Below are 23949 nucleotides of genomic sequence, written 5' to 3' on the forward strand. Positions count from 1 at the left end.
CAACTACTTGTCTTTTTGCTCCCCCCTCTTGAATGGCCTTCTGGACCATGGTGCCTTGGTCAGTTGGCTCATCCTGTCCAGAGCCCTTTTCCTCATCCGAACAGGGAGCAAGAATCTCGTACCTGTTGGACAAGGTCAAGGGCTGAGGCTCCTCCACTCCTGAACTCCGGTTCCCCCTACCTGCCTCACTTACAGTCACACTCTTTTGTGCCTGATCACTAGCTGAATGTGAATTACTTAATCTCCCAGGTGTGACTGCCTCCTGAACAAAGCGTCCAGGTAACTCTCCCTGTCCTGGATGTGCCGCAGTGTTTGAAGCTCAGATTCCAGATCATCAACTCTGATCCGGAGTTCTTCCAGCAACCAACACTTGCTGCAGATGTGGTCACTGCCGTTCACAATGGGGTCAGCCAGCTCCCACATCATACAGCTACAGCACATCACCTGACCAGCCATCTCTGCTTAGTTAATTACTTTATTACTTTGTACAGGTTTGAGTTAAAATACTTCCTGATACCTCTCTGCTATAGTCTTTTTTTTAAAAACCAATTAATAGATAAACAGTACTTAGTAAGGGGGTTAGAGGAGGAGGGCGGGTGGGAGACACTACGGTTGTAGAGTCTCGGGTGTAGCCGCCTTCCTGATTTATATACTCACCGCTTTCCTTCCCGGCTGCCCCTCTGGTCGTCGTCACTTCCCCCTGCTGCTCCCGCTCTTTCTGTGAAGAGAAACAAAAACACCGCTGCCAACTACCGGTAAGTAATTTTAAAACAAACTGTCTTACCTTAGCTGTAGCCTTCCGGGTTCGTTTAAACTCAGCTGCTGCTGGATCCCCGTTCAGGCTTAGTCACCTGAACGGGGATCAGACTTCACAGAAAGCTCCGAGCCCCAGCGGAAATCAATTAACCGAATAATCAATTAACCAAATAATCAATTATCCGAATGAAATAGTGCTCGTCCATCACGTTCAGATAATCGAGGCTCCTCTGTATCCCTTGCACCCTCTTATATAACGGCCCAATGTACAGAATTATAATATTCTCTTTGTGCAAATGTATTTTTGCATACAATCATTCGTAGAAAGGATTCCAAAATTCAGTGTAGTATATATTCCAATTTCCTGAGTAAACTGTATTTGGCGAAACCTGCATCTGTACAATATGTTGCTACCCAGTGCACATCCTTCACTTTTTGTTCTGTCACATGTCAGCAGTGATCTGCTTGATATACGTTGATGTCCCAGAAAGGTCAATGTGTATTGTGTACTAATCAAGAATTGCACATTGCAGAACTGAGTGATTTGGTGTGTGTATTGGATGTCAAACAATGATAAACCAATCACCATTTGATGTTTGTACTGCATCTATCTGTGGCTTGAGTATGACTGTGAAAGCTTTACTTGGAAGAATGAAAGATTAGAATTACGTTCAACATTTGGAGGTCAGAAGTTTCAGGTACAATAAACAAAGCCTGCATTTTGCCTTCCTCTCTCCTCCGGGGCCTGGATCCAGCCCGATGCCTAAATTTAGGCTGTGAGTGTTTGGAAGTAATCCCTGTGCTGGAATGAAATTCCAAATGAATACCCAAGGCTAGTGAGAAAATGGAATCTGCATGGAGGCTAGTAGTGTCAGTCATTGTCTTCAATAGTTTCAGATTTATTTGAGCAACACGTTAAAGGAGCAGAGGAAGGATTTCGAGCGAAGGAATTCAAGAACTTAGGGTCCCAGAAAGTTGGAGGCGTTGCAACAGAGGAGTGACCAGAACATTGGGAATGCTCAAGAGGCTAGAGTTGGAGGGGTGGAGACAGCTGAAGGTCATGGGGCTGTAACAGGACCATGGAGTGGGCCTTTTTAAAGCCTTGGATTAATTTGAAAACAAGAGTGATATTTAAAAGCCAAGACATTGCTTCACCAGTACTAATATAGACCGGAATCAACTACAAACCTCAGCCAGAAGGCCTGTCCCACTAATCCTCATGGCCTTTGTTGAAATGGACACATTTGGAGATGTGAGGAGATAGCTGGAGACTTAGAGCCAGATTTTCCTGTAATCAGAAGGACTCATGAGGCACGGGGCCTGGATCCAGGATCATATTCCTGGCAGCCTGAGCTATATACTGTGTGGTGCTGGATGAGAGGGCCTTCAGATGCAGCACAGCAGATGGAGACACTATCTCTGTACCACTGTCTTCAGTCCCTACCACAGGCTCCATATCCTAGCCAGGTACTCCACTCCTTTCTCAGCTGGCTCTTTGGTGCATAAGGAGAATGCTCACAAATTTGTCACATGTCTGACCTTGAGCTGAGCTTCTGACAACGCCTTCTCAACATCGCTGAATGCCCATTCTTACCTGTGTACACCTGCTCCAACCCCAAAGGGAGGTCTTGGGATGGAATGGGTAACATCCCTGCTCCTGAGCCAAGACTTCTAGGTTGAAGATGTACTCCAGGAAGATAGCCAAGAAAGATACATTACTAACACAATCGTACAGATCGACTATCGATCTGCAAATCCTTCCAACACAAAGTAAGAGTGGCATCTGATGGAAAGAAATTGCAGCTTCTGACATCACTATTCATGGCTCCAGACTGCAGCCTGGATGGAAAGTGAGCAATTCAAACTCCTGGGAAAAACTAGTTTGACTCAGGGGGTTGGATAGCACACATGGATCAGATCGGTGCCAGTTTCAGTCCCTGTTCCGGCCCGGGTGGACTCAGCAGCTGCCTGCATGCCATACCCAGGGTGGAAGACATGGCACTGAGAGTTGGTCCTGCCTTCAGACAGACAAGGAGAGGAACACCACCTGTACCTCAGCTTAATTGCTACTCGAACCCTCAAACCTGCCTTTCTTACCCCGCGGTTATTCTGTCCTCTAAACTCCAGGCAAGCCTCACATTTCTTCCATCCCCCACAAGTTTCAAATCTCTGCTGCCTATCTAAGCTTGCTGAAATGTCCCTTCACACCCATGTTTTCTGACCTACATTGACTACCGGTGAAGCAAAGCCTTGGTTTTTAAATTCTCACTTTTGTTTTCAAATTACTCTAAGGCTTAACAAAGGACCATTCCAAGGCCCTATCTTTTAAATCCATTCCTGACCTATAACCCTCCAATGTCTCCACTCCTCCAACTCTGACCTCTTGAGCATTCTCGATCTTATAGTCATTCCACTGCTGCCATGCCTTAAGTTCTTCTCCAAAGGTTTTGACTTCTCGTTCCTCCTTAAGTGTGCTGCTTAAAAGCTCCCTCTTTTGCTGAGTTTTCAGTCATCTGTCCTTGCACCACCTTATCTGGCTTGGTGCTGAATGTCATTCAATAATACAACAGTGAAGCAAATTGGAGCATGTGGAAATGTAAGTTATTGTTTGAGTATTGTGCTGAACTTGTGTTAAAATTGGGAATCCATTAATTGGTAGCACCAGAGGAATGTGAGATTAAAGTATGAGGCTCATTAATTGTGTTTCTTCCATTACCCAAGTATGCTGAGAAAAATTGCCAGGCCCAGACAGTCAGCAGTTTGTGTGTCTAGAAAGTCTTTCCTAAAGGTCACAGTCAGTCTGATTGACTCATTTAATCATTTCTCTAGTTCAGACATTTCACAGAATGTTCCGTGGGAAGTCCTGGGTCTTTTTAAGAATTGATTCAAGTAGCTAAGTGCAAACATAGAATTGCCTGCACAGAAATGAAACATGGTGGGGTTAATTCTACCTCACGCCTAAACCATAACAAGCAGAAGAAAGTCTGGGGTGTACAAAAGTTTAAAAAAAAATTAAGCAAAGCATCCCATTTAAAAAGATGACAGTGGGATCTGGCTGGTCTGACCTTTGTTTCTGAGATTTCAATGTCCTTCCACCTGGAGGATAAAATCCCTCGAAGGCTTAACAAGGGACCACTCCAAGGCCCTATCTTTTAAATCCATTCGCTCTACTCTTTTTTTATTTATCTCTCTCTATCCTTATCTGTCTTGCTCTTTATCTCTGCCTCCCCTTTCTGTATATGTATTTTCTTTCTCTCCTTTCACATGTTTCTGTCCTTCTTTCAAACAAGGCTGCAGTCTCCTGGATGACAAAGGAGGGAGAAATTAAGATTAGAAACGAAAGATGTGCTTATTGGTAACATTATGTTCTTGTTCAAAACAAGTTGGAAGGTCAATCCTGATAATTACGGATCAGTTAATTTAACATCGGTAGTGGGGAAATGTTTGGAAACAATTATTCAGGATAGAATTAGTATTCACGTGGAGTAAGATGGATTAGTTAGGAGGAATCAAAATGGATTTCTAAAGAGGAAATTGTGTTTAATTTGTTGAAGTTTTTGAAGTGGTAACAATAAGGTTTGATGAGAGTAATACTTATAATGTGGTATATATGGATCTCTAGAAAGTATTTGATGCAGTGCATCATAACAGACTTGTGAGGAAAGTTGTAGGTCACAATTTAAAAGGGACAATAACAACTTAGAAGCAAAATTGGTTGAGTGATAGAAAACAAAGCGTAATGATCAAAATATATTTTCTGGGTGACAGGAAGGTTTGAAGTTGAGTTCTCTAGGGTCTGGTATTGGCTCCCTTGGTTTCCCTGATGATTTCATGATTTTGGTCTTGGTGTGCAAGCGATAATTTGCAGATGACACTGAACTTGGAAGAATTGTAAACTGTGAGGACGACAGTATGGAGCTCCAAAGGGACATTGACACATTGGTGGAGTAGACAGATAAGTGTCAAATGAGGTTCAATGCAGAGAAATGAGGTAATGCACTGTGATCGGAAGAATCCTGAAAGATAATTTAAAATATTGGATGTAATTCTAAAGGGGGTACGGAAGCAAAGCGACCAAGATGCAAAAGTGTATAAATCATTGAAGAAACTAGGATGGCTGGAGAGAGTAGTTAGTAAATGATACAGTGTTATCACCTTCATTAATAGAGGCATATTGTACAAGAGCAAGGAGGTGATGTTAAACTTATAAAAGATACCCCTTAGACCTCAGCTGGAACATTGTGTGCAGTTGTGGATGCCACATTATAGGAAATATGTAAATGCATTGGAAAGAGTATGGAAACAATTTACTAGATTGGCTTTGGGCATGAGTAGCGTCAGCTCTGAGGATAGGTGGAAGAAGTTGGGACTGTTCTCCCTGGGGAGAAGGTGATTGGAAGGAGATCTGATTAAGATTCCCAAAATCATAAGTGGGCTAGATAGAATAGATAGTGTGAAGCTGTTTCTAATGGTAAACGGAACAAGAATGAGAGGGCATAGGTATTAAAGCAATGTGCAAGTAAAGCAAGGTGATGTGAGAAAATATTTTTTCATACAGTGAGTATTTAGAGTGCGAAATGTAGATTTTTAGAGTGTGAAATGTAGATTATTAGATTAGATTTCCTACAGTGTGGAAACAGGCCCTTCAGCCCAACCAATCCACACCAACTCTCCATAGAGTAACCCACCCAGAACCAATTCCCTCTGATTAATGCACCTAACACTATGGGCAATTTAGCATGGCCAATTGACCTGCACATCTTTGGACTGTGGGAGGAAACCGGAGCACCCGGAGGAAACCCGAGCACCCGGAGGAAACCCACGCAGACATGGGGAGAATATGCAAACTCCACACAGTTGCACAAGGCTGGAATCGAACCTGGGACCCTGGTGCTGTGAGGCAGCAGTGCTAACCACTGAGCCACCATGCCACCCCAAGGCAGTGGATGATTAATTGGATAGAAGTGGTATGAAGGGATATGGGAGAAAAGGCAGGAGATTGGCACCGGGTAATGGAATTTGGATTTGGATACAGAACTGGCTCAAAGGTAGAAGACAGAGGTGGTGGTGGAGGGTTGTTTTTCAGACTGGAGACCTGTGACCAGTGGAGTGCCACAAGGATCGGTGCTGGGTCCTCTACCTTTTGTCATTTACATAAATGATTTGGATGCGAGCATAAGATGTATAGTTAGTAAGTTTGCAGATGACACCAAAATTGGAGGTGTAGTGGACAGCGAAGAGGGTTATCTCAGATTACAACAGGATCTTGATCAGATGGGCCAATGGGCTGAGAAGTGGCAGATGGAGTTTAATTCAGATAAATGTGAGGTGCTGCATTTTGGGAAAGCAAATCTTAGCAGGACTTATACACTTATTGGTAAAGTCCTAGGGAGTGTTGCTGAACAAAGAGACCTTGGAGTGCAGATTCATAGCTCCTTGAAAGTGGATCACAGATAGAGAGGATAGTGAAGAAGGCATTTGGTATGCTTTCCTTTATTTGTCAGAGTATTGAGTACAGGAGTTGGGAAGTCATGTTGCGGCTGTACAGTACATTGGTTAGGCCACTGTTGGAATATTGCATGCAATTCTGGTCTCCTTCCTAAAGAAAGATGTTGTGAAATTTGAAAGGGATCAGAAAAGATTTACAAGGTGGTTGGAGGATTTGAGATATAGCAAGAGGCTGAACAGGCTGGGACTGTTTTCCCTGAAGCCTCAGAGGCTGAGGGGTGACCTTATAGAGGTTTACAAAATTATGAGGGGCATGGATAGGATAAATAGGCAAAGTCATTTCCCTGGGGTCAGGGAGTCCAGAACTAGAAGACATAGGTTTAGGGTGAGAGGGGAAAGATATAAAAGAGACCTACGGGGCAACTTTTTCACACAGAGAATGGTACGTGTGTAGAATGAGCTGCCAGAGGATGTGGTGGAGGCTGATACAATTGCAGAATTTAAGAGGCATTTTTGTTGGGTATATGAATTGGAAGGGTTTGGAGGGAGTTGGGCTGGGTGCTGGCAGGTGGGACTAGATTGGGTTGGGATATCTGGTCGGCATGGACGGGTTGTACCGAAGGATCTGTTTCCATGCTGTACATCTCTATGACTCTATGAATGGACTAGATAATGAAACAGTTGCAGGTACGATAGGGCTGAATCTTCTGATCTGTAATAATTCTGTGATTCTTTAATTCTCTCTCTCTTTCTCTTTCTGTCACTATCTGTCAATCTCTCTCTCTCTGTCTCCTTCTCTTTGTCTCTCTCTGTAACTCTGTCTCTCTTTCTCTCTCTCTCTCTCACCGTCTGTCTTTTTCTGTCTCCCTCTCTCTGTCTGTGATTCCCTCTCTCTCTCTCTCTCTGTCTGTCTCTCTCTCTCTCTCTCTTCAACCATTTTCAGTAACAGTATAGGTAGTGATTGTTTCACCTGAGGAACCAGGCGGTGGTGCTGTGGAAACTCCCACAAGATGGAGCCCATCACCTACTTCCTTGTCCATGTGGCCCGCTGCTGTACATCCTGATGTCCATGCTGGGTTCTGAAAGCGAAGGAATGGAAACCCACTTGTTCTGCTCTGGATGATTTTACCAACATAGAAGCAAGAGGAGACTATTTAGCCCCTTGATCCAGACTTTGCTTTCAATCAGATCATGGCTGAGCTTTGCCATTTTGCACAACTTTGAAACTTGGCCCTGGACAGTGTTTATCTAATTTTTTTTAAGCAACGTTGTTTTTGTCTGCTGCCCTGCCCCCTTTGCTGCTCATCCCACCAAAATGAGCAGCGTTATGAATATTCTTCCTTTGATACGTTGACAAGTGGAGTCCTCCGTCAGGAATTGTTGGCTGCAAACAGAAAATTGAAACAAGGTACACGTAGCAGGATTGTGTCTATCAATGTATTTCCATAGAGTCATTCACATCCTCAGGATGTCTCTATTGCACCTCCCCACTAACAAAATAGAACTGAAGAGTAGTGAGGTTAGAAACTTCAACCAGTAATGTTTAGCACAATCCTCTGTAGCATTGCTCAAATGTGGATTATTGACCAGGAAAATAAAAATAAATCATAGAATTGTCACAGTGCAGAAGGAGGCTAGCTGTTTAAGTTGTTTCTAATCATACCTCAGTAGGCTGTGTTGATACGCAGCCTGAATTACATGCTCAATATCCGTGAAGGAACTTAATCACAAGGTCTCTTACACAGACTCAGGCTGACACGTAACCTAATGTACACAAGCTTAAAAGACCGCCATCATGATGACTGGTAAAATGAATTATCTTTCCTGTTGTGACTGACTTGAATATTCATGTAACCTTGGACTTTCACTCATTCTTAGAAGGCATGTTTCTTCTAAAAACAGTCATTTTGAATTAAAGAAATTGGTACTAGCGGCTAATTTTGTTTTTGCATTTCAGTCTAGCATCTGTGTAGAACTCAGGAAATCACTATTTTTGTAATTGTCTAACTATAGAACCACGTTTTTTGATTTTGTTTTGTGTCTAAGGTCAAACTCAAAGTCCTAGGAATTGTCAATTTTCCCCCACCCTCTTAATTTTCAGAATTTATCAACGTAATAGCTGAAATTGCCATTATGACTTGTACTAGGAATATATCACTACATTACCTTCTCCACGTGCATGGAGAAGATAAGGACCCCTTACTTTAAAAAGGATATTGGCATAGAGGGAGTGCAATAAAGCCTCAGCAGACTTGTTCCAGGGCTGCTGATACTGGCCTATCCTGTTTTCTCTGGAGTTTTAAAGGATAAAAGGTGATCTCACTGAGACATATAAAATATTAAGCAAATAGACAAGATAGATGCAGGTAAATTGTTTCCCCCGATTGCGTAGACTAGAATCAGGGGATTCAGTTCAAAATAAGGGGGAAGTCACTTAGGACCATACTGAGATGAGAAATTTTATTTTTAATTCAGAGTTGTGAGTCATTGGAACTATGAACCCCAGTGGGTTGGAACCCCAGCTTAGGTTATTGAGTGTATTTAAAGTAGAGATTGACAGATTTATAGAAACAAGTGACACAAAAGTATAAAGGAAGTTGTTGAGAAAGTTGCATCGACCTGGATGCTCACCCCTGATCCAACTGAATGGCAGAGGAGGCTTGATGGGCTGAACGGCCTGCTCCAATGTTCCTGCTTACCGTAAGGGCTCAATTGCAGATTCGCTTGTTCAATGGGAGATCTCAGTGCCAAAAAAAACTCAGCAATGTCACCATGTGTTATAGAGCAGGTATTTAGTAGCAGGCTCCATGATATCCAAATCGATAAATGTTCCTGCTGTGGAAGAATCCTCCATTACCCCTTTCACTTTGTACCTCCATTCACTCAATCTGAGTCTAAAGGCCTCAGAGAGAAGTTACCTTTTCTCACCCTTGCAGCAGCTGAGGTGCAGGATGCAGTGATGCAAGAACCTTTGGTTGGCTAACCCAACCTTTAAGAGTTGTTACAAAAGCAAAATTGTGTGGATGCTGGACATCTGAATCAAACACAGAGAATACCGGAGATATGAATGGGCAGAGACTATGATCTAGTACTATTATTGCGCAAATATTAGTCCAGAAACTAAACTGATTTTCTGGGACCCAGATCCGCATCCCACCATGGCAGATTGTGGAATTTGATTCCAACAAAAGTAAATCTGGAATTAGGAATCTACTGATGACCATGAAACGATTGTAAAAACTCATCTGGCTCACTAATGTCTTCCAACCTCACCTGGTCTGGCTCCATTTAACTCCAAACCCACAGCATTATGGTTGGCTCTCAACTGTCCTCTGAAATAGCCTAACACTGAGTTGTATCAATCACTGCAAAGTCTCAACAAAGAAGTGAAACCAGACAGATTACCTGGAATTGACTGACGTGCTGGAAATGACAGCAGCAGAGGCAGTCCTGTCAATCCTGCTCACTAACACAAGGGGGCTAGTGCCAAACTTGGGAGAGTTGTCTCACAGACGAATCAAGCAACAGCCTGACTTAGTCATACTCAGAGAATCATACCTTACAGACCCCATCATCACTATCCCTGGACACATCCTGGCTCTGTGACAGGACAAACCCAGCAAAGATGATACCACTGTGATAGACAGTTGAGAGGGATTCCCCAACATTGACTGTGGCCCTAAGTGCTCTCATGGCAACAGGTTTGGCTCACAGTGGGAAGTAACATGTGCATCACACAAATGCCTGGTTACAGCCATTTAACAATAAGATACTATGAAATCACTGCCCCTTGACATTCTATGGTATTGCAATCACTGAATCCACACTATCAACTTTCTGAAGGTTACCATTCAGCAGAAACCCAACCAGGCTCAACATTAGACAAGAACTTTCGAAAGCTGATTGGGCGCAGATGTTCACAGGTAAAGGGATGGCTGGAAAATGGAAGCCTTCAGAAATGAGATAACGAGAGTCCTGAGAAAGTATATTCCTGTTAGGGTGAAAGGAAAGGCTGGTAGGTGCAGGGAATGCTAGATGACTAGAGAAATTGAGGGTTTGGTTAAAAAAAAGAAGGAAGTATATGCAAGGTATAGACAGGATAAATCGAGTGAATCCTTCGAAGAGTATAAAGGCAGTAGGAGTATACTAAAGAGGGAAATCAGGAGGGCAAAAAGGGGACATGAGATAGCTTTGGCAAATAGAGTTAGGGAGAATCCAAAGGATCTTTACAAATACAATAAGGACAAAAGGGTAACTAGGGAGAGAATAGGGCTCCTCAAAGATCAGCAAGGTGGCCTTTGTGTGGAGGCACAAGGAGATGGGGGAGACACGAAACAATTATTTTGCATCAGTATTTACTGTGGAAAAAGGACATGGAAGATATAAAATGTGGGGACATATTTGGTGACATCTTGAAAAATGTCCATATTACAAAGGAGGAAGTGTGGATGTCATTAAACACATAAAGATGGATAAATCCCTAGGACCTGTTCAGGTGTAGCCTAGAACTCTGTGGGAAGCTAGGGAAGTAATTGCTGAGCCTCGTGCTGAGATATTTGTATCATTGATAGTCACAGGTAAGGTGCCGGAAGACTGGAGGTTGGCTAACGTGGTGCCACTGTTTAAGAAGGCTGGTAAGGACAAGTCAGGGAAATATAAACCAGACAGCCTGACGTCGGTGGTGGCAAGTTGTTGGAGGGAATCCTGAGGGACAGGATGTACATGTATTTGGAAAGGCAAGGACAGATTAGGGATAGTCAACATGGCTTTGTGTGTGGGAAATCATTTCTCACAAACTTGATTGAGTTTTTTGAAGAAGTAACAAAGAGGATTGGTGAAGGCAGAGTGGTAGATGTGGTATATGGAATTCAGTAAGGTGTTCAACAAGGCTCCTTGTGGGAGACTGGTTAGTAAGGTTAGATTTCATGGAATACAGGGAGAGCTAGCCATTTGGATACAGAACTGGCTCAAAGATAGAAGACAGAGTGTTGTGATGGAGGGTTGTTTTTCAGACTGGAGGCCTGTGACAAGTGGAGTGCCACAAGGATCGGTGCTGGGTCCTCTACATTTCATTATTTATATAAATGATTTGGATGTGAGCATGAGAGGTATAATTAGTGAGTTGGTGGATGAGAGTAAAATTGGGGGTGTAGTGGACAGCAAAGAAGGTTACCTCAGATTACAACAGGATCTGGACCAGATGGGCCAATGGGCTGAGAAGTGGCAGATGGAATTTTAATTCAGAAAAATGCGAGGTGCTGCATATTGGGAAAGCAAATCTTAGCAGGACTTATACACTTAATGGTAAGGTCCTGGGGAGTGTTGCTGATCAAAAGACCTTGGAGTGCAGGTTCATAGCTCCTTGAAAGTGGAGTCACAGGTAGAGAGGATAGTGAAGAAGGCGTTTGGTAGGCTTTCCTTTATTGGTCAGAGTATTGAGTACAGGAGTTGGGAAGTCATGTTGCACCTGTACAGGACATTGGTTAGGCCACTGTTGAAATATTGCGTGCAATTCTAGTCTCCTTTCTATCGGAAAGATGTTGTGAAACTTGAAAGGGTTCAGCAAAGATTTACAAGGATGTTGCCAGGTTTGGAGGATTTGAGCTATAGCGAGAGGCTGAACAGGCTGGGGCTGTTATCCCTGGAGCATTGGAGGCTGAGGGGTGACCTTATAGAAGGTTACAAAATTATGAGGGGCATGGATAGGATAAATAGGCAAAGTCTTTTCCCTGGGGTGGGGGAGTCCAGAACTAGAGGGCATAGGTTTAGGGTGAGAGGGGAAAGATATAAAAAAGACCTAAGGGGCAACATTTTCATGCAGAGGGTGGTGCATGTATGGAATGAGCTGCCAGAGGAAGTGCTGGAGGCTAGTGTAATTGCAACATTTAAAAGGCACTTCAATGGGTATATGAATAGGAAGGGTTTGGAGAGATATGGGCCAGGTGCTGGCAGGTGGGACTAGATTGGGTTGGGATGTCTGGTCGGCATGGACGGGTTAGACCAAAGAATCTGTTTCCGTGCTGTACATCTCTGTGACTCTATGACATAAACACTGTCTACAAGAGTTGGTCAGTGACTAGGAATACTGTGATGAGTAACTCATCTCCTGACTCCCCAAAACCTATCCACCATCTACAAGGCCCAAGTCAGGATTGTGATGGAATACTCCCCACTTGCCTAGATGGGTGCAGCTCCAAAAATATAAAGAAATTTGACACCATCCAGGATAAAGCAACCCACTTGCTTTACATCACATTCATAAGCATCCATTGCCTCTACCACTGACACTCAGTAGCAACAGTGTGTACTATCTACAAGATGCACTGCAGAAATTCACCAAAGACTCTTCAACAGCACCTTCCAAATCCATGACCTCTTCCATCCAAAAGGACAAGGGCGGCATATACATGGGAGCACTATCACCTACAAGTTCCCCTCCAAGCTACTCCCCATCCTGACTTGGAATTATTTTGCTGTTCCTTCAGTGTCACTGGGTCAGAATCCTGGAGTTCCCTCCCAAGAGGATCAAACTGTAGCATGTGGATTGCAGCAGTTTGAGAAGGCAGCTCATCGCCACCTTCTCAGGGGCAACTCGGGACGAGAAATAAATGCTGGCCCAGCTAGTGACAGCCATGTCCCTCAAGTGAATAAAAAAAATTCAGCAAGTCTGACAGCTTCTGTGGAGAGAGAAATAGAGTTAATGTTTTGAGTCCTGTATAACTGTTATTCAGAACACTTTCTTTCTTTGTGAGCTGTTATTTTTACTGCTTTGTTTTGAAGCAGAAATAAAACAGGTGGAGAAAGCTGCTTCACACATTGCTACCACAACTATGCACTTTGCAACACTATTGCGTACCCATAAATGAGTGAGTGGAAATCAAAGAACCCAGCAAAAGAGTACAATAAAGCCCTTAAGCCAATAGAAAGGGGGAAATCTTCTGACTTTATTTTGTGCAACCTCGCCGTCCACATCATTGTTGCTACAGGTGATTAAATCTGCCTCTTTGACTTCCATTAGTGATGTTAGATTAGCGGAAATTCTCATGTACAACTCCCCCTATGTTGTGAGTTCTGTAAACGGACAATTAGTGTTGAAGTATTGTGAATTTTCAGAGTGTACGTATTACAGTCAAATGCTCATCCTGTCTCAATTGCATGTGGTTAACAGACTATGCAGCTACATGGGGCATGATCTACTTCTCACTGGAAATGATGAGGGGTCAAAATATTGGCCCTAGGGAGATGCTCATGCCCGTCCCTCCATCTTGGCAATTGAACTGTGGGAGAGAAGATGCATGGGGCATGCTTCTGACCCGCCACCAGTTGAAGCGCTAGGGTGTTCCATTAGTGGCGAATTTAGGGCCTTGACTCACCACCAGCCTCGATCAGCTACCTTTCTGGCTTCCAACAGGAAAGCTGAGGCAACCTGCCAGCTGCTTTGGAGGGTGTGATTGGGTGGCCCTTAATCTGTCCCAATTTAGGAAGGGATGAGTTTTGAGGCTGGGGAAGAGGGACAGTGGTTGCAGTAGAGGGATGACTGATGAAAGCCAAATCTGACCCTTGCCTCAAAGCTCCCTCCCCTTTTGTAATTTCCCTTTCCCCAGAAATGCACACTCACTGACACAGCTCTTTGTGTTTGCATAGTCTGGGCCCACAGTGACTGTTCTTCAGCTCCCAGTGGCTGATTGACTAGTTGTCATTGCACTTCAGTGTCAAGTCTCCTCATTGGATGAGAAACTTGCCAGCTGGTATTTGAGTACCTAATTGGTGCCTGATTCAGTTTGCTTTGCCTTTGGTGTGAGGGGGGAAATTAGTCATACCTCAATTTCTCTGCCCTAATGCTTAATGCACAGACATACTATCTCAGCTGTCGTGTTGCTAGGGTATTTCAGAAAATCTTTCAAGTGAGTGTTTCAAACTCTATGGTTGATATTTGAAGCCACAAATGAGAGCTGTTTGGCTGAATGCTTTGTGTTGGGAAGAAGTGTCAATGTACAAGTGATATTTTGTGATAGCGCTTATTTTGCTTTAAACACTTTATTTGGGTCAGTTTATCTTTTCGGTCTTCTCTGATCTAAACTTTCTTGCTGTTTTGTTTCTGGGTTCTATATCTCTGAATATAAAGGCTGTGTTATAGAGTTCCACGTAGAGCATTGCACTGCAAACTGTGAGGCATTGTTAATGTCACCCACAACAGCCCAGAAGACAGAAACGTTAAAGTTCATAACCATGGTTACCTTCACAGTCAATGACAATGCAGTACTTGTGCCATTCAGAGGTTAGCGTTAAGGCTGAATAATTGGTGGGTTTCAGTGACTAGCTCCACAGTGAAATACAGACCCAACTATTAGTCATTTCTGTACAGGCAGAATGACTCCCTGGATTAATATGGTCTTTTGTTGAGAGAGAGTAGAATAGAATCCCTACGGTGTGGAAACTGGCCCTTTGGCCCAACAAGTCCACACTGACCCTCCGAAGAGTAACCCGCCCAGACCCATTCCCCTACCCTATTATTCTACATTTACCCCTGGCTAATGCACCCCTGGCTAAAACACATCCCTGAACACTATGGATAATTTAGCATGGCCAATTCACCGAAACAGTACATCTTTGGATTGTGGGAGGAAATCGGAGCACCCGGAGGAAAGCCATCCAGACATGTGGAGAATGTGAAGGTTCTACTAACACAGTCAATAAAAGACAGTCAATGGATATAGGATATTTAACTTTTAGAAGGTGCTTAGTTTGCAAAATTAAAATAGGTGAGATAGGAGATAATGTTCTGCAATGGGTTACAGTTGATTAGCTGACAGAAAACAGTGTAGGAGTAAATGGGTCATTCTCGTATTGGCAGACTAGTGAGGTACCGTGAGGATCAGTACTTGAGGCCCAGCTATTCACAATGTATATCAGTGATTTGTATATGGGGACCAAATTTGGAGATGATACAAAGCTAGGCAGGAATGTATGTTATGCTGAGAAAAGAGGTGGGACTTGTTTTATAAATCTTCAAACTGCAGTTGCAGCTGAAAATTGAGTTGACGTACTGCTTCTGATCGGTTAGAACTCCCTTGTTACTAGGACTGCTCCCAAACATTAAAAGATAGTAAATGGAACCTCCCTATTTAAGAAAGGAAGAACTGAAGAAACAGAAAACTATAAACTGGTCAGCTTAACATAAGCAGCATGCAGAATATCACACACTATAATTAAGGAGAATCTTTGAGCAGAGTACACAAAGATCTATGACCAGAGAAATGGTATTTGACAAACCCTTGATTAATGTGTTTTTGAGGAGGTAAGTAGTAAGATGGATGAAGACCCATCCACAAATTATAAATATTTGGATTTAAAACAGCATTCAATAAGGTCTCATTCAAGCAGTTACAAAATAGAATTAGGATATTTTAGAATGGGGGGGGGCTAATAGAATGACAAGAGCTGAAGATTGGTAAGTGGACTGGAAGCAGTACTTGGTCCAGAGTTGTTTCCGTTTACCATCTCTATTAGTGATGTAGATCAGGGAATTGAGTAGCATATTCAAATTTGGTGTAAAGTTAAGTTGGAAAATACCTGGTAAGGAGGGCAGAAAGAGGCTGCCGGGATGTTCTTATGATGAGATCACATCCGGAGTACTGTGTGTAGCTTCTGGTCCTTTTTTTCCCTGAAATAAGGATGTAACTTGTCCAAGAGGGAGTGCAGTGGAAGTCCACTGAAGTGATTGTTGGGGTGAGAGGAACTGGTCCATAGTCCCTGGAGTTGAGGAAAATGTAAGCTGATTTCACTGAAACTTAAGGGGTTCAACAGAGTACAAGCTAAGTAAGTATTTCTGTTGGTTGGAGAGCTGAGCATGTGGTACATAGCCTCAGAATGAGTGTTTGACCGTTTAGGAAAAGGAATTTCTTTACTCTGAGTCATAACCTTTGGATTTATGTACCTCAGAAAGGATGCTCAATAGTTGATTGTATTAAAGGCAAAGGTCTATAGATTTTTGGTGCTGAGAGAATGAAAGGGATACTGCAGGAAGATGAAGCTGAGGTAATGGATTTTATTAAATGGCTGAGCAAGCTTTAAAGGCCACATGACCTGCTCCTATTTCATAGATGTGCACTGAACATTGCAATGACCCTTTCAACCTCCCATGTCTCTCCTTTAGAGAGAGTGCCCAGAATTGGAAACAGTAAAATCGATGTTTCGGGGAAAAGCCCTTCATCAGGAATACAGAAAGCCCTTCATCAGGAATACAGGCCTGTATTCCTGATGAAAGGCTTTTGCCCGAAACGTCAATTTTACTGCTCCTCAGATGCTGCCTGAACTGCTGTGCTTTTCCAGCATCACTAATCCAGAATCTGGTTTCCAGCATCTGCAGTCATTGCCTTTACCTAGAATTGGAAACAGTGCAGCCATACTGATAGCCAGTTAAATCAGTGGCAGTGTGCTGGCCCACTCCTGTTCCTGTGTAAAATGTGGTTTAATTTGGGTTTTCTATGACAAGATAGGAATAATGTCCTTCAAATCTGTGACAATCATTTCAACATGAATGAAATGCATGAAACGATTGAAATGAAATAATCAAATATTTCTTTCCCCAGCCTTAGTAATATACTTAGTGCTGAATCTTTGGATTGTAAAGCTGTTGATCTGTAAGTTTGTCGTAATTGTTTTTGTTTGGTTTTGCCCCAGGGTCAAGTGTGGATCAACGGCTTTAACCTAGGTCGTTACTGGCCAGCCAGGGGACCCCAAATCACTCTGTATGTTCCTGCTCATATTCTCAGCACCTCCGCAGTTAACAACGTCACATTGCTGGAGCTGGAGAATGCACCGTGTGGAGCTGAGCATAACACAGTCTGTGCTGTGCAATTTGTGGACACTCCTGTTTTAAATGGAACCACAGCTTACACCAACTTTCTCCAGAAGCTTTCAATAAACAGTCTTGGCATGCGTGACCTGAATGGTTAATGTGTTACTGATCTGGTGTGACACGTCAGTTTGTGTAGATGCCTATTGAATATGGATGTCTTTTTCCACTTTGTAAGTGAAGCTAACACTTCTGTCTTTTTTTTCGCTTTTTACTGATGCAAGTTGATAAATAATCAAAGTTACAACCATGAAACCATCTTGGGCTTGTGTGAAAGAAATAAAACTGTGAGGTAGAGATTCATTTGCACAGATTCGTAGTTTTCTCTCTGCCCTTAAAACTGGTTAAAAACTCGAATGAGACTTTGACAGATTTTTACTGGAGAAATAAATGAATATGTTAAATGATATTGAATTGCCAAGAAATAAAATTGATTCTGTGGGGTGATCATTATTTATCTTTGATTTAATACAAGGTTTGGGGGAAATAAAATCAGGGCACGTTGTAACATTAATAATGAATGTAAATAATAAATCCTGACTACTTCAAATTTCCTGTTATATTGCTCATGCACTATAAAGACTGAAATCATTTAAATTTGGTCACTTTATTCATTTACTGATGTAAGGAAGTTGCAGTTTTGAATGACAGAATGAAACAGATTATGCTTTGATGTGCTCTCTTCAGGGCACCACACATCCACAGTGCCATACTACTTATTCCACATGAGATGTTGGGAATGCAGGCAGAGTCAACTGCACCCAGAACGTTGGATAAGCTGTAACCTTAGGCTTATCCCAACTGCTGTGCAAGTTCAGAGACGGTGACACATCCCACCGTCCTGCTCTGATTCAGTCTCACAGGAATCAAGAGCTTGAGTGGCCACGCAGAACAAAAAAGTAGGCACCATTTAAAGCTTTGTACCCTCTTATTCTCGATGGAAGCCGCCAGCCTGCAATACTGCTCAAATGGAGCCAACATCAGCACAATTGTCTGGCTGTGGGCAGAAAAGTTGCTGAGCAGTCTCCCTGAATGATTACTCTAAGTGCTGTCTCTGCTCTGGACTTTCTCTTGTCAGTACATTGAGCACCAGAGATTGCCTTTGTTCAGTTTTTCCAACTTCATTCTTACTTGCGCTTCATTATGTAGGATATGAGGAAATGAAAGAAGCAAAGTTGGGTAAGTTGTGAGGCATTATACACTGTGCTTTATTACAGGGATACAAGAACCAGCATCATTTTCCATGATACCTGAGAAGCTGTGCATTCCACCCACCCTGCTGACCTAGTAACTATCAGAGAGAGTGATAGCTGTAACTTCACAGGCTGTAATATCTTCCAGAGGGGCAGGAGAGGAAGGAAACAAGGAAGAGGATCAATAAATACAAATTACCACTGTGAAAATAAAGAACTTCAGTAAGAGCGGCCAGACAAAGGTAACCCATGGATTGAGTGAATGAAGAGTGAATGAATGCCGTACTCTGCTATGCGTTACCTACAGTTGTGCTGGTGTGCAGTGAGAGATGTTTGAATGCAGTGATCAGGGAGACATGTCGCAAGAATAAAGCAGTGATGCGAGATTTCAATATCCCCACCTCCTGGTACAAGTGGAGCAGCTCAAGTATTAAAGGCAAAGACTTTCAGAAACTATCCAGCAATTTCCATTCCAATTCATTTTAGAACTGGTGGATATGGGTCTTATTGGATATAGCAGTAACTAAAGTTAATTAACCTGGTGTCAGCTGTGGTTTGGTTTGTACCTCTCCTACTCTGACTCACAAGTTCCAGGTTCATATCCCACTCTGAGGCTGGGATATGAATGTAAAGACTGACACTCCAATGAGAGAGTGCTGCACTGTTAGAGATGTCATCTTTCAGATGAGATATTAAACCAAGGTCCCAGCTATCCCCTCAAATTGATGTAAAAGATCCCATGGACCTATCCCCAGTGTCTTGACCATTTTATCTCTCAGCAAGTATCAAACAGTTGATTATCTACCCATTGTCACATAGCTTATGTGTGGGAACTTGTATGCAAATTGACTAGCACATTCAAAAAGTACTTAATTGATTGTTAAGTGTTTTTAGATATCTTGCAATCATAAAGATGCTATAGATGCAAGACTTGCTTTTTTTAACAATCTGACAGTATAAGAACATCATGCAAATACTCTCCAGAACATGAGTGAATTTGATATCAAGCTTGAGGGAGAAGGACGATTCATACACAAAATCAAAATTTAAGTGAGACAATCTTTGAAGGGATGAGTAATCAATTATAACCACAGTAAGGTGAGCAATACTGTAATGAGTAATTTACAGATCAACAACGGGAAGTATTCAAAGAATTAGTTGTACAGATATAAATTATTCAATAAAGAACCAATGTGACACTAAGAGGCAAAGGGAGCACAGAATTTAATTGTTGCTAAAAAGAGAGGCACGTTATTAGAACTTTTTGTCTTGCACTTGTGATGACAAATGCAAGAATGCCGAATTTCAAATGATCACAATAATGTATACTACAGGAGAAAAAGGAACAGGTTGCTTTTTGAATTACCTGGGAATTTAGAATGGCAGTTGCCTTCTCCATGGCAAGGCCTCAGGCAATCATAGAAACATTGAAAATACATGCAGGAGTAGGCCATTCAGCCCTTCAAGCCTGCTCCACCATTCAATATGATCATGGCTAATCATTCAACTCAGTATCGTATTCCCGTTTTCTCCCTACAACTTTTGATCCCTTTAGTCCTAAGAACTATATCTAATTCCTTCCTGAAAATATTCAATGACTTGATCTTAACCACTTTCAGTGTCAATCTGAAAGAACTCAAAAAGGTTATTGCAGATTAGATTCCCTACAGTGTGGAAACAGGCCCTTCAGCCTAACAAGTTCACACCAACCCTCTGAAGAGTAACCCACCCGGACCCATTTCCCTCTGACTAATGTACCTAACACTATGGGCAATTTAGAATGGCCAACTCGCCCAACCTGCACATCCTTGGACTGTGGGAGAATGTGCAAACTCCACACATATGTTTGCCTGAGGCTGGAATTGAATCTGGGTTCCTGGCGCTGTGAAGTAGCGGTGCTAACCACTGTGCCAGCAACATGTCCTTTACAGCTGTGCTACAGGGCAAAAGTTCTACCTGTGTAGTTAATGCACTGCAGTGAATAATGAGGAAAAAGACTGCATCAAGCTAAATTAAAAGGCTCATAAAACTGGAATGGAAGATTGAAATCCAGTCAGCTGGGTGAGCTTTGAAAAGAAGCTACAAATGGCTATAAGGTAGGAGATCAGAAATTGAATAGGAAAGACCCTGAGAAACGATTTCCTCAGCTGGGGTGACCTCTTGAAAAAGACGGTACAATCCTAAAATCTGAGCTATGTCATTTAGGAGGAGAGTCTGAGAATACCTCTTTACAGAAAACATGGTGAAAATCTGGAACTGTCCTCCAAAGGATAGACAATAGGTGCAGGAGTAGGCCATTCTGCCCTTCGAGCCTGCACCAACATTCAATATGATCATGGCTGATCATCCTTAATCAGTATCCTGTTCCTGCCTTATCTCCATAACCCTTGATTCCACTATCCTTGAGAGCTCTATCCAACTCTTTCTTAAATGAATCCAGAGACTGGGCCTCCACTGCCCTGTGGGGCAGAGCATTCCACACACCCACCACTCTGGGTGAAGAAGTTTCTCCTCATCTCTGTCCTAAATAGTCTACCCTGTATTTTTAAGCTGTGTCCTCTGGTTTGGCACTCACCCATCAGCAGAAACATGTTTCCGCCTCCAGAGTGTCCAATCCTTTAGTAATCTTATATGTCTCAATAAGATTCCCTCTCAGTCTTCTAAACTCAAGGGTATACAAGCCCAGTCGCTCCAGTCTTTCAGCGTAAGGTAGTCCCGCCATTCCAGTTATTGACCTCGTGAACCTAAGCTGCACTTCCTCCATAGCCAGAATGTCTTTCCACAAATATGGAGACCAGAACTGCACACAGTACTCCAGGTGTAGTCTCACCAGGGCCCTGTACAGCTGCAGAAGAACCTCTTTGCTTCTATACTCAATCCCTCTTGTTATGAAGGCCAGCATGCTATTAGCCTTCTTCACTACATGCTGTACCTGCATGCTTACCTTCATTGACTGGTGTACAAGGACACCCAGATCTCTTTGTACTGTCCCTTTACCTAAATTGATTCCATTTAGGTAGTAATCTGCCATCCTGTTCTTGCCACCAAAGTGGATAACCATACATTTTTCCACATTAATCTGCATCTGCCATGCATCTGACCACTCACCTAACCTGTCCAGGTCACCCTGTAATCTCCTAACATCCTCCTCACATTTCACCCTGCCACCCAGCTTAGTATCATCAGCAAATTTGCTAATGTTATTACTAATACCATCTTCTATATCATTAACATATATTGTAAAAAGCTGCGGTCCCAGCACTGATCCCTGCGGTACCCCACTGGTCACTGCCTGCCATTCCAAAATAGAGCTGTTTATCACTACTCTTTGTTTCGGGTCGGTGTGGACTTGTGGGGCCGAGGGGCCTGTTTCCACACTGTAAGTAATCTAATCTAATCTAATCTAATCTTTTCCACCACTGAGGTCAGACTAACTGGTCTATAATTTACTGCTTTCTCTCTCCCACCTTTCTTAAAAAGTGGTACAACATTAGCCACCCTCCAATCTGCAGGAACTGATCCCGAATCTATCGAACTCTGGAAAATAATCATCAACGCATCCACGATTTCTCGAGCCACCTCCTTCAGTACCTTGGGATGTAGACCATCAGGCCCCGGGGACTTATCAACCTTTAGACCTAAGAGTCTCTCCAACACCAATTCCTGGCAAATATAAATTCTCTTAAGTTCAGGTCCTTCAGCCACTGTTACCTCAGGGAGATTGCTATAGGTTCAATTGATTGAAATGTTTGGACAATAGTAAGGCTCCCAAGAGATATTGAGTAAACATGGCAAAATAGGTTTGTCAGAACCATGCAGCTCCCTGTTAATTTGCCAGATTTGGTTTTCATTAACTATTTTCTGCTGAATTTCCAAAGGTAAAATTGTACCCTCTCTATGTTGCTTCTTATCAAGTAAGATCTGTTCATTATCAGTATGCACCAGAAGCAATTCCTGTCAGCTTGTACTTTTCTTAACATCACAAAGCTCTCTGGCATTAATTCTATCAAACTGATATTACACCTGATAAAGCTACAGACATGTGGTTTAAGAAGAAGTTAGTTTGTTATATTTTGTGCAAATATGCACTGAAGTGAAAGTTCTGTTTTAAATGGGCAGTTTTCCGAGCAAAGAAGAAACCAATGGGAAACTATTGTGTAGGTTTGCCTTGAAGGTAAAGTCACCATAGTCCCACTCTCTCACTGGAGAGATATGACTGGTGGTGGTTTAATCTGAGGTCACCACACCTCAGGCAAGGGGTGAAGCTGAGACTAGGAGACTTTCATGTTATCTGCAGCTAGTAGTACATGAATTAAACCAATTCTGTTGGCATCAATGCTATGTTATAAGCCTGCTGTCTAGCCCACTGAGCTAAACAACAGTGCATATATCACTTGGGGGATGAAGCTAAAATTGTGCCAAACATGTCACCTTAATCAGGACAATTGGGTGTAAAAATCACTTAACAAATGCAAATTAAGATCAGCTGAATGAAATGGACAATGATGACATGACAATGTTAATAGAGGAGTGTGCAAGAACTGCATCTCAGCAGAACAGAAATAAATCAAAGAAAAAGAAAAGAAAATCTGTCAAAAAGACAAAAATACAAAACCATAAAGATACATGGCTATAAAAGGATGGAATTGCTCTACAGTAAGTAAAAAGTAAAGTCAGCATATACTTGCCAGACTCTAGGGGTTGCTATCTCATTAGAGAGAGAGAGAGAGAGAGGGAGAGAGAGAGAGGGAAAGAGAGAGAGGGAAAGAGAGGGAGGGAAAGAGAGGGAGGGAAAGAGAGGGAAAGATGATTGAGTGTAGTTTAACCAGAGGGTCATCAGGCCTCAGGTGAGGGGTGAAGTTGACAAAGTTCAAATAGAAACAGCACACTGTTCCAGCAATTGGGAACAACCTTCCCTTCTGAAGAAATGTTAACTTTGATTTCTGTCCACAGATACTGCCAGATCTGCTGAGCTTTCCCAGCAATGTCTGTTTTTGTTCCTGTTTGCTATGCCTGAATCAAGGCGCTTGAGAATTACTCTCCCTGAACTCATTGACTTTAATTTTAGTCATGCTCCAAATGATTGCTCAAATCACAAAGTCCAAACTTTATCGATCAGACCAATAATACAACAGGCTACTGACAATGGTGAGGAAATTCAGAAGCATAGATAGTTTAGTGGAGCAGGCAGACAGATTACAGACAATATTAAATCTGTTGAGTAATGCATTTGAGAGCACAACGAGAGAATGAGAATGTTCAATAAATACATTAGACTGAAGAGAGACCCAGGAGTTCAGTGATTAAAAAGTAACAAGAAAAGACAACAGCCTCTTGGATTTTGTGAACAGAAGCGTAGATTCCTTTTTTTTTTATTGATTCATGGGAATTCATGGGCATTGCTAACTAAGCCAACATTTATTGCCCATCCCTAATCACCCAAAGTGTAGTTCCGTGTCAACCACATTGCTGTGGTTCTGGAGTCACACCTAGGCCTGACCATTTACTCAGATTTCTCACATTGCATCATGAGCTTATATGAGGTAAATGGAATTTGGAGGTGTAAAGTGAAGCAGCAGTGAGATACTTATTAGTAAATGCTAACTGATATTTCAAAAGGAGATTGAAGTGTTGTAACTATAGTGACAGTACCAAAACATTGCAACTGAGAGAGAGAGACAGTTAATTATAACA

At 42.5% G+C, this 23949-nt stretch overlaps 1 protein-coding gene and 1 long non-coding RNA gene across 2 annotated transcripts in view; both read left to right on the forward strand.

Annotated features, from left to right (window-relative positions):
- Positions 1–17659, forward strand: part of glb1 (galactosidase, beta 1) — an 83159-nt gene extending 65500 nt beyond the window's left edge. The window contains exon 16 of the mRNA XM_043719431.1: positions 16888–17659. Within this exon, the coding sequence (XP_043575366.1) occupies positions 16888–17163 (276 nt within the window). The 3' untranslated portion in view covers positions 17164–17659. The remainder of the gene's footprint in view (positions 1–16887) is intronic.
- Positions 17660–18285: 626 nt separating this feature from the next.
- Positions 18286–23949, forward strand: part of LOC122564482 — a 34612-nt gene continuing 28948 nt past the window's right edge. Inside the window, exon 1 of the long non-coding RNA XR_006315926.1 lies at positions 18286–18497. This is a non-coding gene — a long non-coding RNA (uncharacterized LOC122564482). The remainder of the gene's footprint in view (positions 18498–23949) is intronic.

Source organism: Chiloscyllium plagiosum, chromosome 29 (assembly GCF_004010195.1).
Source record: "Chiloscyllium plagiosum isolate BGI_BamShark_2017 chromosome 29, ASM401019v2, whole genome shotgun sequence".
Lineage (NCBI taxonomy): Eukaryota > Metazoa > Chordata > Chondrichthyes > Orectolobiformes > Hemiscylliidae > Chiloscyllium > Chiloscyllium plagiosum.